The sequence below is a fragment of the Pecten maximus genome, chromosome 5 (genome assembly GCF_902652985.1).
Source record: "Pecten maximus chromosome 5, xPecMax1.1, whole genome shotgun sequence".
In the NCBI taxonomy this organism is placed as follows: Eukaryota; Metazoa; Mollusca; class Bivalvia; order Pectinida; family Pectinidae; genus Pecten; species Pecten maximus.
The window spans coordinates 8,940,800-8,954,854 of record NC_047019.1 but is presented as its reverse complement, the minus strand read 5'-3'; the positions used below and the strand labels follow the sequence as shown (position 1 = coordinate 8,954,854).

The 14,055-nt window shown below is 35.9% G+C and overlaps 1 protein-coding gene across 1 annotated transcript; it reads right to left on the bottom strand.

Annotated features, from left to right (window-relative positions):
• Positions 1–10,848: 10,848 nt before the first annotated feature.
• LOC117327055 (achaete-scute homolog 2-like) lies at positions 10,849–13,691 on the bottom strand. Its single transcript, XM_033883883.1, has 2 exons — positions 12,954–13,691; positions 10,849–11,326 (listed from the first exon to the last, which is right to left on the bottom strand). The coding sequence occupies exons 1-2, from the start codon at positions 13,621–13,623 to the stop codon at positions 11,313–11,315; spliced, it is 684 nt and encodes a 227-aa protein (XP_033739774.1). The 5' UTR covers positions 13,624–13,691; the 3' UTR covers positions 10,849–11,312.
• Positions 13,692–14,055: the final 364 nt, after the last annotated feature.

Genomic DNA, 14,055 nt, shown 5'->3' with positions numbered 1-14,055 from the left:
CAGAAGAATCGACCGCACGACAACTAATTTAGCTAACACCTTCTACCACAAATATTATTACGAACGGTCGTGGTCTTTATTGAACGGTTGGAACTTGGCTAATTGAGTGGTTGAGTGCTCTTGTGTTTTCTATCGATATAACGATTAGCTAGTCGAGAGTTGTGATATACATACTTACCGTTGTTTGCGGTAGGATTAGCCTCGGCTCGGAATTCACCTACCACAGCGACACCTAGCGTATTGTTTGTTGTTTACACCAGACCCGTTGACACGTGACGTGAGAGAAAATGTGATAACGACTACCGACATTTTCGCAGTTTTGTTCTTTCATTTTCAAAGTTTCTCAATTTAGCACGCGAAAGTGTTTAACATGTTTACATGAATACAAAAGAGTTTCGAGTATTGACACGAACTAACTACGCGTTGTCACTTTATGTCGATTTTATAACGGAAAAGATGTTTGCTCCCAGTTGTCACCCCTTCCCACGCTTTAGATTCTGACACCATCTGATTGGAATGTTTTGGTAAATAAATGTTGTTGTTTTCTTCGCGTCCATTAACAGTATATGTCAGGAGTAAATCTTAGGAAAACGTCATTCCGTATTAGCTAAATATTCAGTGAGAGAGAGGAATGTTTCCACAATGTATTTGAATTTTGGAAAACAATTAAAAATCAGTAGATACATATTTAAAAAAAAAAAAAAAAAAACAGTTTCTTTTAAATATCAAAATAGTTCCCCTTAAACTGATGAAACAGGTCGAGAAAACAAACTTTAAACCATGTAAAAATCAGTATTCCTTGAAAATAGATCTTTTAAAAAAGGCTGTGTTATGTTATGTTATGTACCTTCACTAGCCTAGGGTTATGACCCGCCTACGCCTCTTCAATGTTAAGAGGAATAGGCGGTCCGTAACCCTTGTATAGCGAAGGTGCGGTTATGGAGCGGACTCGTTTTAAAACAAATACAATTATGAATCTATATATTTATAAATTACATGTCAAGCTTTTTATTTCTATATACATGTGCAGCCTTTTCATAATTTACTTAAGAAAATTTTGATTGTTATTCTCGGGAATTATCAATGTTGTCAGCATCCAATCGAGCCGTGTTCGCGGTTTCGGAGCCCGCATTTAACCAGAGGTATAGGAATGTTTGAAGACAGATATATATCAGATATATATATATACATTTAGCTTTGCTGAATAATTTACGTATTTCCTAACTTATGTAAAGCGTACGTCACACTAGCCGATTACTAGAATGTCGGTATTTTTGATTACCAATTCCCCCCTAGAGATCAGACCGTCAGGTCAGCGCCGATCAAGATGGCGACACAGAGATACGGGCGACGATCCGTCCTCGCTTGGTCAGTTGGGGTCAATCTGGACAGTGTAATGATACGTGCTGGTCAGCTTCGGGAGATTATCATTGCCACGATCTTCCCGGATTCGTGTTGGTCACGCGAACGTGCCTCTGGACAGACAGTCCCGGAACGAAAAAGGCCGGCGGTTCGGAACGATAGCCGCTCAAACATAGAACTTTGAATTACTACCATGACTATCTGCTCGGCGTATCAGTTTGCCACGCCCCTATCTTTTGTTCTTCAACGTTGAGGCTTAAATTGTTTACATTTATTATCAATTTCAAATTCTAACATTTTAATATTTCATACTATTTTTTCAATATGATGTAAGTAGATACCACAGGCTACAAGGCGCTTGTGTCATGGAATCTTGTATAATGTAGCTATTTATTTATTTATTTATTTGTTTACGTCTCAACTCATGATCTTACATATGAACCAAATATTTACAACATCCTAATACATACAATATATATCATACAAGAATAGGCGTACATCGACCATTGCATTAAATGAGCCATTCAATATTGAATCACCAGAGACAAAATTCAACACTTTGAAAACGATAAACATAGAATTAAATGATTTTAAGTAACATTTTGCCGGGGTTTCTCTCTGTTAATTCATGAGTTCCTATTCAAAACATATTGATATCTATACTTTACATTGATCAGCAAATAAATCAATAGATAAAAAACATGTTAATAAATAAATAAATAAATAAATAAATAAAAGGTAAACATCCCAAGTATGAAAAGACGGGACTAAGAAAAATATACGTACTGAATATCTATGAGATCGGGTTCATATGTACCACCATACCCACCAATGGAAATATTTTTTGTCGAAATTTGAATATTAGATTTTGACATATATTATCATCGATATAGATTTCACCAAAACAGAAAGAAGAAAATATCTGTCGGTTGCATGGAATGGTTTTGAGATATATTTCCTATTTTGTTTACATGTACTCCGCAAGCCTGTCGTGTTTGCCTTTTCCTTGAATCTATAAAAATGGCTTTTCCTTGAACCTGAAAAAAAAAATATTTAAAAAATATAAAAATGTCGGCGGTATAAGATGTCTCTAATAAAGCTAATTTTCTAAAAGGGAAAGATAATTATTCAATTACAAAATTGATAACGAGTATGTGCACTCGACAATCACTGTGCACCAGAACGTTTATTTCACGTCATCCTTTTCATAAGGTTGTCTATTTCACCCTCCGACCGAGATCGGATTTCGCTACTCCAAGTTGTAATGTACACGGGTAGTCGAACCCATTTAAAGCATGATTTATCGGTATGTTAAAAATGTAAGCCGTTCGTTTGTTTGGAAATATATGCTCGGGTATATTATCATTAGAAGCGTAATTACATTGGACGGTAACAACTACGGGTGAGTATTATTATTTTGGAGCGGGACACCTTAAGATGAAGTGTTTTATGGGGCAATCTACTATGGGGTGCATCCTTAATGATAGCGTTTGGTTGTCACGTGTTTTAAATGTATAAGAGACACTAGTAGTAAACTTCGCGGGGTTGTGGGTTAAACGTCGAGGTCAGTATTCAAAACTGAACATACCCCGCGGCTCGAGTCTTCGTACATGTATTAGACACCCTTGGGTGCTGTAGATTTTTTTAAATAAGTTTATTTATTTATTTATTTATCATGATAATATAATGTATGGTCGTGTTAAAAGTACATCGCGATTGACGGAAAAGTACATCGCGTGTCTCGATCGAAACCTGATTAGGCGTCAATTTTTTTTCGAGAAATGTGGCATTAGATTTATATAAATAATACTTAGGGTTATATTATAGATAAAAAAGGTGAAATGAAATTTAATGGTGGGTGAAACCCGATAATTTTCAGTCTCTGAACTTAATGAAATGATTAAATGATTTTCCTTTTTATGGCATATGTAAACCTTTTCATGATCAGATGTAGATATCTTCTATAACACGATTGCAGACAGATTAAGATTTTTGGGGAGTGTTTCATGGCTTCCGGAGTGTGAGCCAGTCTCCCTGTTGAGTGTGGGAGTTATATGATATAAAGCGATATAATTGATATTAAACGATGGAATCAAAGAGGGAACTAACGTGGACTCTCTAACAAATCTTCATCTGCATTTCTCTTTTCTCTTCTTTCCAACGTCTTTTTCCATCTGTCCTTGCTTTCCTTCTTTTCATCGTTGCTTCCTTCGGCTTATTGCATCGCCATAACGTTAAGATTTACACAAATAATAAGATTAACAATGATTTCGTATTGTGTGACAATGATGAAACATGAACCAACGAAAGTTTTGATAACTTGTCTAAGGTACTGTGAATTAAACATATGTTATTAGTATCTTTGTATATACAAGAGAATTGGACACACTTGATCTAATTTATACTAAGCCCTTTCCCAATGTAATATTTAACAACATGAATTTTTACAAGATGGCATTTTTACATAAATGGAAGTCGCATTTTTTCAGAGAGGTTATGAAATATACCAAAAATATATATCTTTTGTTGGAGTGGACTCGGTATTTTTTTTTGTGTTTACTCGAGCATACCTGGGATAGTATCCTGATTAACAATGTCCCCTGTATGGGGATGGAACGCATTATCCCACGGATAACACTAGAAAAATGACGTAGTGGAGTGCATTGTAGTTTGAAATTCAGAGTGATCTTTGTCCTTAAATACTCAAAAAACAAACAAAAAAACCGACCGTTTACGAGGTTCATCGTCTCATGAACTGCCATGCAGTGTCAGTTTGAGATGAGTCCCTTTTTAATAGTACATAGTAGCAGCCTCGATGAACAGGAATATCCGCGATCTAGAGTCTTTAAGAAACACAACCTGCCCTAAGCAGGGATCGAGCCACACACGGCGGATCTTCAACCAAGGTCCCCAGACGTACTACCGTCTGAGCTATCGCGCCCCGACGTAAAAACGATAGCATCAATACAGTGAACCCTTTCTAATCCGACACCTTGTGTATTTTAACATCATGTCTAATACAACCATACATCTTCTATAATAACCTCTTAGTGACGTAATGTGTTGACTTATCTAATCATGATGATGTTCCCACAGAATGTCGGTTTAAACAGGTTTTCTATAAAGCTTCTATTTTCTGTTTCTTACACGTCGAGTTTCAATATCCCGACCCCGCCTATATCGACCTTCTCTCCTCTCTACTTCCTCTATTTATGTCGAATGGTCATGCTATATTGGTTTCCTCTACATCGAATTTGCAAATTCCGAAAGTTTGTTTTAATATGTCGAATTTATCAAACTCCCATATCCTGATACCGCTATTTATATCGAAGTTCTCTGTTAATCATATCCAAGTTATTATTCCGAATTTCCATATTCAAGTTTCTGTTATTTATATCGAATTTCCATATACAAGTTTCTGTTATTTATATCGAATTTCCATATTCAAGTTTCTGTTATTTATATCGAATTTCCATATTCAAGTTTCTGTTATTTATATCGAATTTCCATATTCAAGTTTCTGTTATTTATATCGAATTTCCATATCCAAGTTATCTGTTATTTATATCGAATTTCCATATCCAAGTTATCCGTCATTTATATCGAATTTCCATATTCAAGTTTCTGTTATTTATATCGAATTTCCATATTCAAGTTTCTGTTATTTATATCGAATTTCCATATTTAAGTTTCTGTTATTTATATTGAATTTCCATATTCAAGTTTCTGTTATTTATATCGAATTTCCATATCCAAGTTATCTGTTATTTATATCGAATTTCCATATCCAAGTTCTCTGTTATTTATATCGAATTTCCATATCCAAGTTATCTGTTATTTATATCGAATTTCCATATCCAAGTTATCTGTTATTTATATCGAATTTCCATATCCAAGTTCTCTGTTATTTATATCGAATTTCCATATCCAAGTTATCTGTTATTTATATCGAATTTCCATATCCAAGTTATCTGTTATTTATATCGAATTTCCATATCCAAGTTCTCTGTTATTTATATCGAATTTCCATATCCAAGTTCTCTGTTATTTATATCGAATTTCCATATCCAAGTTATCTGTTATTTCGAATGCCATTCGCTTGCTCCGACTTTGTGATAATAAGTCTTAACTTTCTTTTACCATGGTTATGTGTCTTGTGTAATACACGTACAAATATATTACAGTTGACAATTCATGAGCAATATCCTGAAACATAACGTTTGATTAAAACACAGCATAGGAAACAATGTCAAAACCGCTTTCCGCAAATAGGAATTATAGACATAAATTAGTTTGTGTATCTTTTAAGGAAATCGTTTGGGCAAACAAGCAGAATCATTACTAAATCTTCCGTAAAATGAATATCGATTTTTATTATACGTTACATTTTTCTCAGAGTTAACTGTTTAAGGGGAGGTAAGTCAGAAAACACGTGTAATGCGCGTACTCTCTCGTGCATTTTTTTCTGTCAATCAAACATTTAACATATGAATGAATGTCTGAATATATTTTTAGTCAAATTAATTGTGAAATAGATTATCCAACTGTCTCGTGACATGTCAAAACTGTAAACTAATTCAAATTCGATTCTCATTTTGAGCACACAGTGTAAACCACAGGGGCTTGGCACGATTTTCCAAATGATACTATATACATATATATATAGACTATCATTTGGAAAATCGTGCCAAGCCCCTGTGGTGTAAACAGCGGTTGGAACTGTAAACAGGACTGAATTTTGACCGAAAATCAAACATTCGCTATGCAATAAATTTCTCAATTTACTCAATAAAACGTTTAACAAACAAAATCTTTACAGTGAGAAATTTATCTGTCATCACCTGTCTTCACCGTATTTAAAACACCCGGATCTTCAAAAGGGGTCGATCCGTTGTAAATATGCCGTTACGAGTTTATGGATTAAAATACCATAGAAAGCTGACGGGGGTTATCTCCCCTGTAAAATTTTGAACCCTAAAACGTTCGCGTGGCGCCTGTCTCGACAGGTGTATAAATAGACGGTACCGTACATACCATGATAAACACCTACATATGTGTCTTGGTCGTGTCTAAACTCCAGGTATACCTAAATACCGTATATACCATGATAGTGTCTAAACTCTGGGTATACCTAAATACCGTATATACCATGTTAAATACCTAAACCTGAGTCTTGGTCGTGTCTAACTCCAGGTATACCTAAATACCGTGTATACCATGATAGTGTCTAAACTCCAGGTATACCCAAATACCGTATATACCATAATAATGCCTAAACTCCAGGTATACCTAAATACCGTATATACCATGATAGTGTCTAAACTCCAGGTATACCTAAATACCGTATATACCATGATAGTGTCTAAACTCCAGGTATACCTAAATACCGTATATACCATAATAGTGCCTAAACTCCAGGTATACCTAAATACCGTATATACCATGATAGTGTCTAAACTCCAGGTATACCTAAATACCGTATATACCATGATAGTGTCTAAACTCCAGGTATACCTAAATACCGTATATACCATGATAGTGTCTAAACTCCAGGTATACCTAAATACCGTATATACCATGATAGTGTCTAAACTCCAGGTATACCTAAATACCGTATATACCATAATAGTGCCTAAACTCCAGGTATACCTAAATACCGTATATACCATGATAAATACCTAAGTATGTGTCTTAAGTGGTCGTGTCTAAATACCTAGATACCGTATATACCACGATAAATACCTGAAGCTGTGTCTTGGCCATGTCTAAACTCCAGGTATACCTAAATACCGTATATACCCCGATAAACACCTATGCATGTGTCAAATCCAGGTATACGTGCTTTCTCTCAAGTTCATATACAGTATTCTGTGTAACGTTTGAGTATGGCAGTATTATTCATTTTTTGTGCCCTTTGTCAGTTTTCTCTGTGCACGAGTTCGTGATACTGTTAAATACTACAAGATAAGTTCACATGGTAACCGATTAAAAGACGATGCCATCAGTACAGTCAAAGAGCAAAGTAACTGTCTGGGAGTAGAATATCTTTAACTGATTTTCATTTAAATCATGAAAATTTGTATATCATTGCATGCTAATTTAAAAAAAAATCATTAAAACATATTTAAAAAGTCCAAATAGTTTGTAGATGCATCATTTTTGGGGCACGTCAGGTATGCTATTGACACGCGCCGAACTAATAAATTTACACCTGAAGGCGTTCAATAGAGACTGTAGTAGGGAGTGCATACCTGTAAACACATATATTGCCTCATCGAGAAGACTTAAGTAAACAGACGACCAGTAAACCGTTGCTAGGGAAAGATTACACAATCCCTCACAATGCCAGGTGGGTTCCCTTAAAGGAGATTTTACAGACTCGAATCCAGGATTTTTCCAATAGGGATTCAATATTTCAAATATGATATTTTGTGTTCGTTAGTTTGAATTCCAATACAACATGTATTTGAATAAGTAAAAACTATATGGTGATTGTAAATTTAGGTGTTTCAAGTCAATATAGCTTGTACTAGTCCGTCTCCATGAAGTCGTATATTCATATACGCATGGACATTGCATGGGTAAAGTCAAGTCAAGTCAAATAGTTAATTTACATCTCACCGGTATAGACATTTTAGATAAAACATAAATCAAATTGAGCATATCATTGTACTTATGACGATTTCCCCAATTTTCTGTTAAATCATCGTAAATTTAAAAATATCAATGTTAAAATGAATAGCTAGAGATAAATAAAATCTATAAACTCCAACTTCCTTACTTAAATACATTTTGTAAATCAATGTAGATTTTGATTAAAAAAAAAACCATGATCAACACAAAATTCGCACAAATGGAAATTTGAGCTAAAATTTGAAGATGAATTTAGGGTATACATCATATAAGTATGTATATTAATAAAGCCATTCATAAACGTACTAAGGGTCGGAATGACTAGAAGATTGTACGTTTTATTATTAACATGCAAATATAACAGGTATGTATGATGGTACTTAAAGTGTGGAATCGCACCCAATAAATCATTTCGGCAATTAAATGCGGTCAGATACTTCAAATATAGGAGCGAGAATTACGTCGTCGCCTCACTAATCATGTAAACAAAGCCGGACAATAAATCCAGACTACCGACTTTTGAGTCTTGGTATCGAGAAAGGAGGGAGTCGGCTGTTATATAATTTTTTGAAATTTTAAAATCTATATCTCGTGTGCGGAAATGAATAAAATCTAGAAACAGTGAACAAAAAAAACTACGGTCTATATATACAACGATATACAAACTAAATAGATGGTTCAAATCATAAAATTATTATCAGCTCCAGGCAATTTTTGAAACCCTATTTTACACAGAGTTACCTCCCTTCCGTTCTGATAGTAGTAGTATGTTATTTGGATGCTGTTATTTCAGATTTGTTTTAAAAGTTGACATGTATAACCAGAAGAAGACAGGTGACGTGTCTTATAAATAGACCACGTGCCGTACTGTATACAAATCACATGTCGTGCAAGCAGACACCACGTACAAACAGACCACATGTCTTAAAAACATATCACGTGTCTTACAAACAGAACACGTGTCGTACTGTATACAAACCACATGTCGTACAAACAGACACCATGTACAAACAGACCATAATTCCTACAAACACACCACGCTTCGTACAAACGGTCCACGTGTCTGTCAAATAGACCACATTTCCTACAAATACACCACATGTCGTACAAACACACCACATGTCGTACAAACAGACCAAGTGTCTTACAAACAGTCCACATGTCGTAAAAACAAACCACTTTTCCTACAAACACACCACATGTCGTACAAACACACCACGTGTCGTACAAACATCAGACCACGTGTTGTACAAACAGACCACATGTCGTACAACAAACCACGTGTCGTACATACACACCACGTGTTGTACAAACAGTCCACATGTCGTAAAAACAAACCACATTTCCTACAAACACACCACGCACCGTACAAACAGTCCATGTGTCTTACAAACAGACCACATTTCCTTCAAACACACCACGTGTCGTACAAACAACAGACCACGTGTCGTACAACAAACCACGTGTCGTACAAACACACCACGTGTTGTACAAACAGACCACGTGTCGTACAAACAGACCACGTGTCGTACAAACATCAGACCACGTGTCGTACAAACAGACCACGTGTCGTACAACACACCACTTGTCGTACAAACACACCAAGTGTCTTACCAAGTCACAATCACAAAATACAAGTAACCGACACTGCACGCCTGTATAATCTATTGTCGCCTTGTATTCTTTACATTTTATTTTTATTCAGACTGAGATATCAAACCACCCATCATAATAATTTAACATATATGTTATGCAAACGATGGCTACGCGTCAAGCAGAAAACCATAACACACCATCCATTTCCGTAAATACTCTTAGCACATTAATTACAATTAAACCTAGCAACGGTATCGGGCAGGTGGACAGGTGTTGTTTTTTTACCTGTGCAAGGCATGATCGATCTATTTAATACGAAACGATTATGTCTGCTGCCCAAAAGCCGGGGGCATATATATTATACGTCCCTGTTTATATCAGAGAGTGCCGATGAAAATTTAAGGAATATAAAATTCAAAGCTACACTGGGAGAATTTATATGTTTTAAACATTCAAAGGGACTGATAGTAGCTTCCGAGTGACTGTTATTAATAGTCCTATAGAAAAATTTAGTGAGCGTTACGGTACACCTTGGCACGCGCGAGACTATCGTCTATTGGAATGACGCCTTTTGATTGGTCGAGAGGTATGGCGAATGGTTTTGGGAGAGGGGCAGGTGTTACGGCTCGGGGTCATATTAGCCCGGAGGCATATATAGTGGAATCGCTTTTCAAACACTAGTACATAATTAAGAATGCGCTCGTGCGTGTCGGCAGACAATGAGTATACCTTCACCTGAAATCTAACGGAACTCTAATTAACACGGTAGCGAACAACGGAATCACTCAACCATGACCGCTTCACAGTTATGATGACAAGTTTGATGTATATTTTTTTTCGGTTCTTTGAAACAGAAGCGCTTTAGGAGCATGATGATCCCCCCTTCCCCATCCTCAAAGCCACACAGAGATTTATTCAAAAAAATTCTGAATAAATGAACGGACTTAGATATAAGCCCGCGATAAAACTATGGCTAGTCGTCTCTCTATAAAGCACAATAGATCGAGATGCGCCCGTATTTAATGTTTGGTTGTGTTAATTTTATCTATATCAAAACTCTTCAGATAAATCCATATTTCCTTTCTAAACAATTTATTATAAAACCCTGAACAACTACAATATTTTCCCTCAATGCCATACAAAGCAAGACAATAGTATAACAGTATTTGAACCCTACGGTCTTCGTTGAAACTTGTGATGAACAAATTATTTACAGGTAATTTACTGATATTGAAATAAGAAAACATAAGAAAGAAATAATTTTATGAAAATATGTCATTTATTAACAAATTAAGCACAGTGACACATATAAAAGCGCACTTTAGGTGTTCCAGGCATTCAACAGTTTGAAGACACATATTATAAAATATAAATAATTCTCCAACATTTTTTGGACAAAGAAATATCGCACTAATCCAATCAATCTCTATGTAAGTCAATAAATATACTTAGTTTTGATTGGAGGTATACCCGGTATCTTGTTGGATTAACATCGTGTGAGAGACAGATTTGATCCGCGGGGTCAAAGGTCACTTGGTGGTTATGCATATCATCTTTCCCTGAGTTAACACTGTATATATGTATAAATAATGCTGATACAAATCTTCTCAGTCTCAAAACAGCTGTTTAGATTTAACATGTAGTGTTCGTTGTAACAATAATTCGATGAAATGTTCGTCCATGGTTTTCCGATAACAACAAGTCTTATCCGGATTCCAAACTCACGTTTCCAGTCCTGAAATTACAAAATATAAAAATGGCGTTATATTTATGCTATTATATATATTCACAAACACACACATATTTAAATTATAATAAAATAAATGTTTGGTTTTAAAAATGCAATGTTTATTTTTCATTATTGTAACTATATAGAATAAAAGGAAATATTTCAGGCGATTTTTAAGAACACAAAACTGCTGGTATGTTTTGACGGCGTGTGGCGACACCTTTAGAATTCTATATTGATTTCTAATCTGTGATACACAGCCGATTAACGATGGCCATGCTTCTATCCTAGCCACAACAGATCAATATATCGATTTATTTTATCGAGTAACAAATTGCTTTCTCTCACAACGACAAGTCTCCTCGTTTGTCAACGTTCGGTTAATTTACCAGCACGACGATGTACCCAATAAATTTCCGGACCGCGTTTGCTCTGTGACGTATGATTGTCCCTTGTCAATTGTATTTTGTTGGATTTATGCTCAAGCGAATCAGATACAAAGTATATTGAAGACCGATTATAAAATTACACCTGAATTTTTTGTCATTGGACCTGACATTACAATACATGACACAGCACCTGTCCATTTTTCACTGTGGCCCTGTGCATTGTTATGTGCTCCCATTTAGTCGATAGAGTCAATTTTGCCCTAATGCAGTCAATGCGACTTTGCTTAGAGCTAATTTACATAAATATAAAAGACATTTTTTTTCATGATATTTCAATGACGAGATTTTTTGTACGGATGACATTTTTAATTTATTTTTTCAAACGGGTATGTTTTATAGGAAAACCCCGATCGCTCTTTCTGTTCAGTGTCGGTCATTAAAGTTTTGACCGCATTGTCCGTCAAGTATGATACACCGACTGCAGACTTGGATGACCGCGAGCTGACCCGTTGGTACGGCCAAATGAATAGGATTCACCCAAGTTTGCCTGGTATCCTTGTGTCCCCATCTGATCTTCCTAACCTTAAAGAACCTAAGGGCATCGATACCTCCCCCCTCTTGACCAAATTAAACCCATCTAATCTCGACATAAAACCATATTAAAAAATCTGAAGATGTACACTGGGGACATATACTCTATAGAAATGTATTTACAATTTCAGAGACAGTCATATTTCATCAACAACTAAAAATTTCGACATCTCTACGAAAGAGCAAACGGTTTTGTTTGTCAACAACGCAAGTTTTTTAAGCCTTCGTTTTGAAATGATAGCATTTTATCATCACATTATACAGCTTTTAAAGGTTTTATAAATAAGGTAAAATTCATTTGCGAAACCATTCAAAATTCTGAAGTTTTATATTGTTATTAGGTCATCTATTACAACATTTGAAAATCTTAAGGATTTATTCTACGTCATTTTACTAGAATATTTATTCGTCGGTTTACAGACCTATAAAAATAATTAGTTATGTATGTCTAATTGGTGACGGAGTCTGTAATTCATTACGTTATTGACTTCTGATTTATTTGGATAATAAGCCCTATAACACGACGATGAAAAACCAATTCTTTGAATATTTAACAAACGAATAAGAAACATATTTCACGAAAGTTAATTTTCAATATATAGAATCATCTTGCCATCATATCAGTAATTTTTCTATAACTTATAGGGTCTCACCTTCAAATCCAATTCCTATGCTAGGGTAACCAGCTGATGATCTACAGAGCCATTCTGCAATGTCTATGAACACATTCTCTTCTCTCGACACTACACGGTTGTCCGGTTGAAGATGCAAGGATTGTCCAGAAGGAGTCGACGTTTCCGTCCTTCTCGAGTGGACACTGTCCGATGGACTCGTGGTCGTACTGGAAATCTGACTGTTACAGCAAGCAGTGGACACTGGGGACGGACATTCTTGCTTAATAGTCTCACAATGAGATTGCTGTCCGTTATTTTTACTACTTCCGTCGGTATTGGTCATTTCTAGAAGATGCTGCAACTCTTTAATATAGTCCACCGCTGAGCGTAGAGTGTCCACTTTGCTTAGTTTCTTATTCTCAATTCCAGCCGGAACATGATCTCTGAGTGTCTCGTAACCAAGGTTGATCATTTTCACGCGCCTTCGTTCTCTGGCGTTTCGGCGCGACATGCTGGACACTTTGGTGCGCTTGACACATGATGTTGAATCGGCTTGGCAGCTGATGATGCTTTTCGTTAGGTATTGGCCGTTCTCTGATAAAATATGTGGTGCATTTTCAAGTGACCGCAGCGCCTGTGATTGCCCGTCATTATGAAAAGTATTGGGCTTAATCAAAATATATTGCTGCAAAATTTTTGCCGTGTTCATATTTTATCGATCTTGAATTCAGAAATAGGGAATGATCTGTGGCGCTGCTAGCTTTGTCCGTTCAGTGATAATCGGGTCGTGTGGCAGTCGCGTGTCTCATTGTCCCCATTGGCTGGGGCGGATCATACAGGGAGCAAAGGTCACGCATGATTGACAGGTAAGGCTAGCGGGTACGTAGTAATTAAACATGTCATATACGCGAAGCCACGCCCACTAAGCGTGACCGCCAGTTGATCAAACAAAGCAAAACATTTCTCTGGTATTGATTTTCCCCCATAGAAACAAACTCCATCGGTGTGTGTGTGTGATATATTGTCGTATTATAATATATTTGTGGGAAAATCTGTTTTTACAAAATTTAATGAAATATAGTTTTCAGTAATAAAAGTAACATTTTAAATGTATATTCGTTAGTGAAAACTACATTAGAAT

Excerpts from the sequence above, each read along its gene's own strand:
- LOC117327055 (XM_033883883.1), bottom strand. The coding sequence starts at position 13,623 with ATGAACACGGCAAAAATTTTGCAGCAATATATTTTGATTAAGCCCAAT.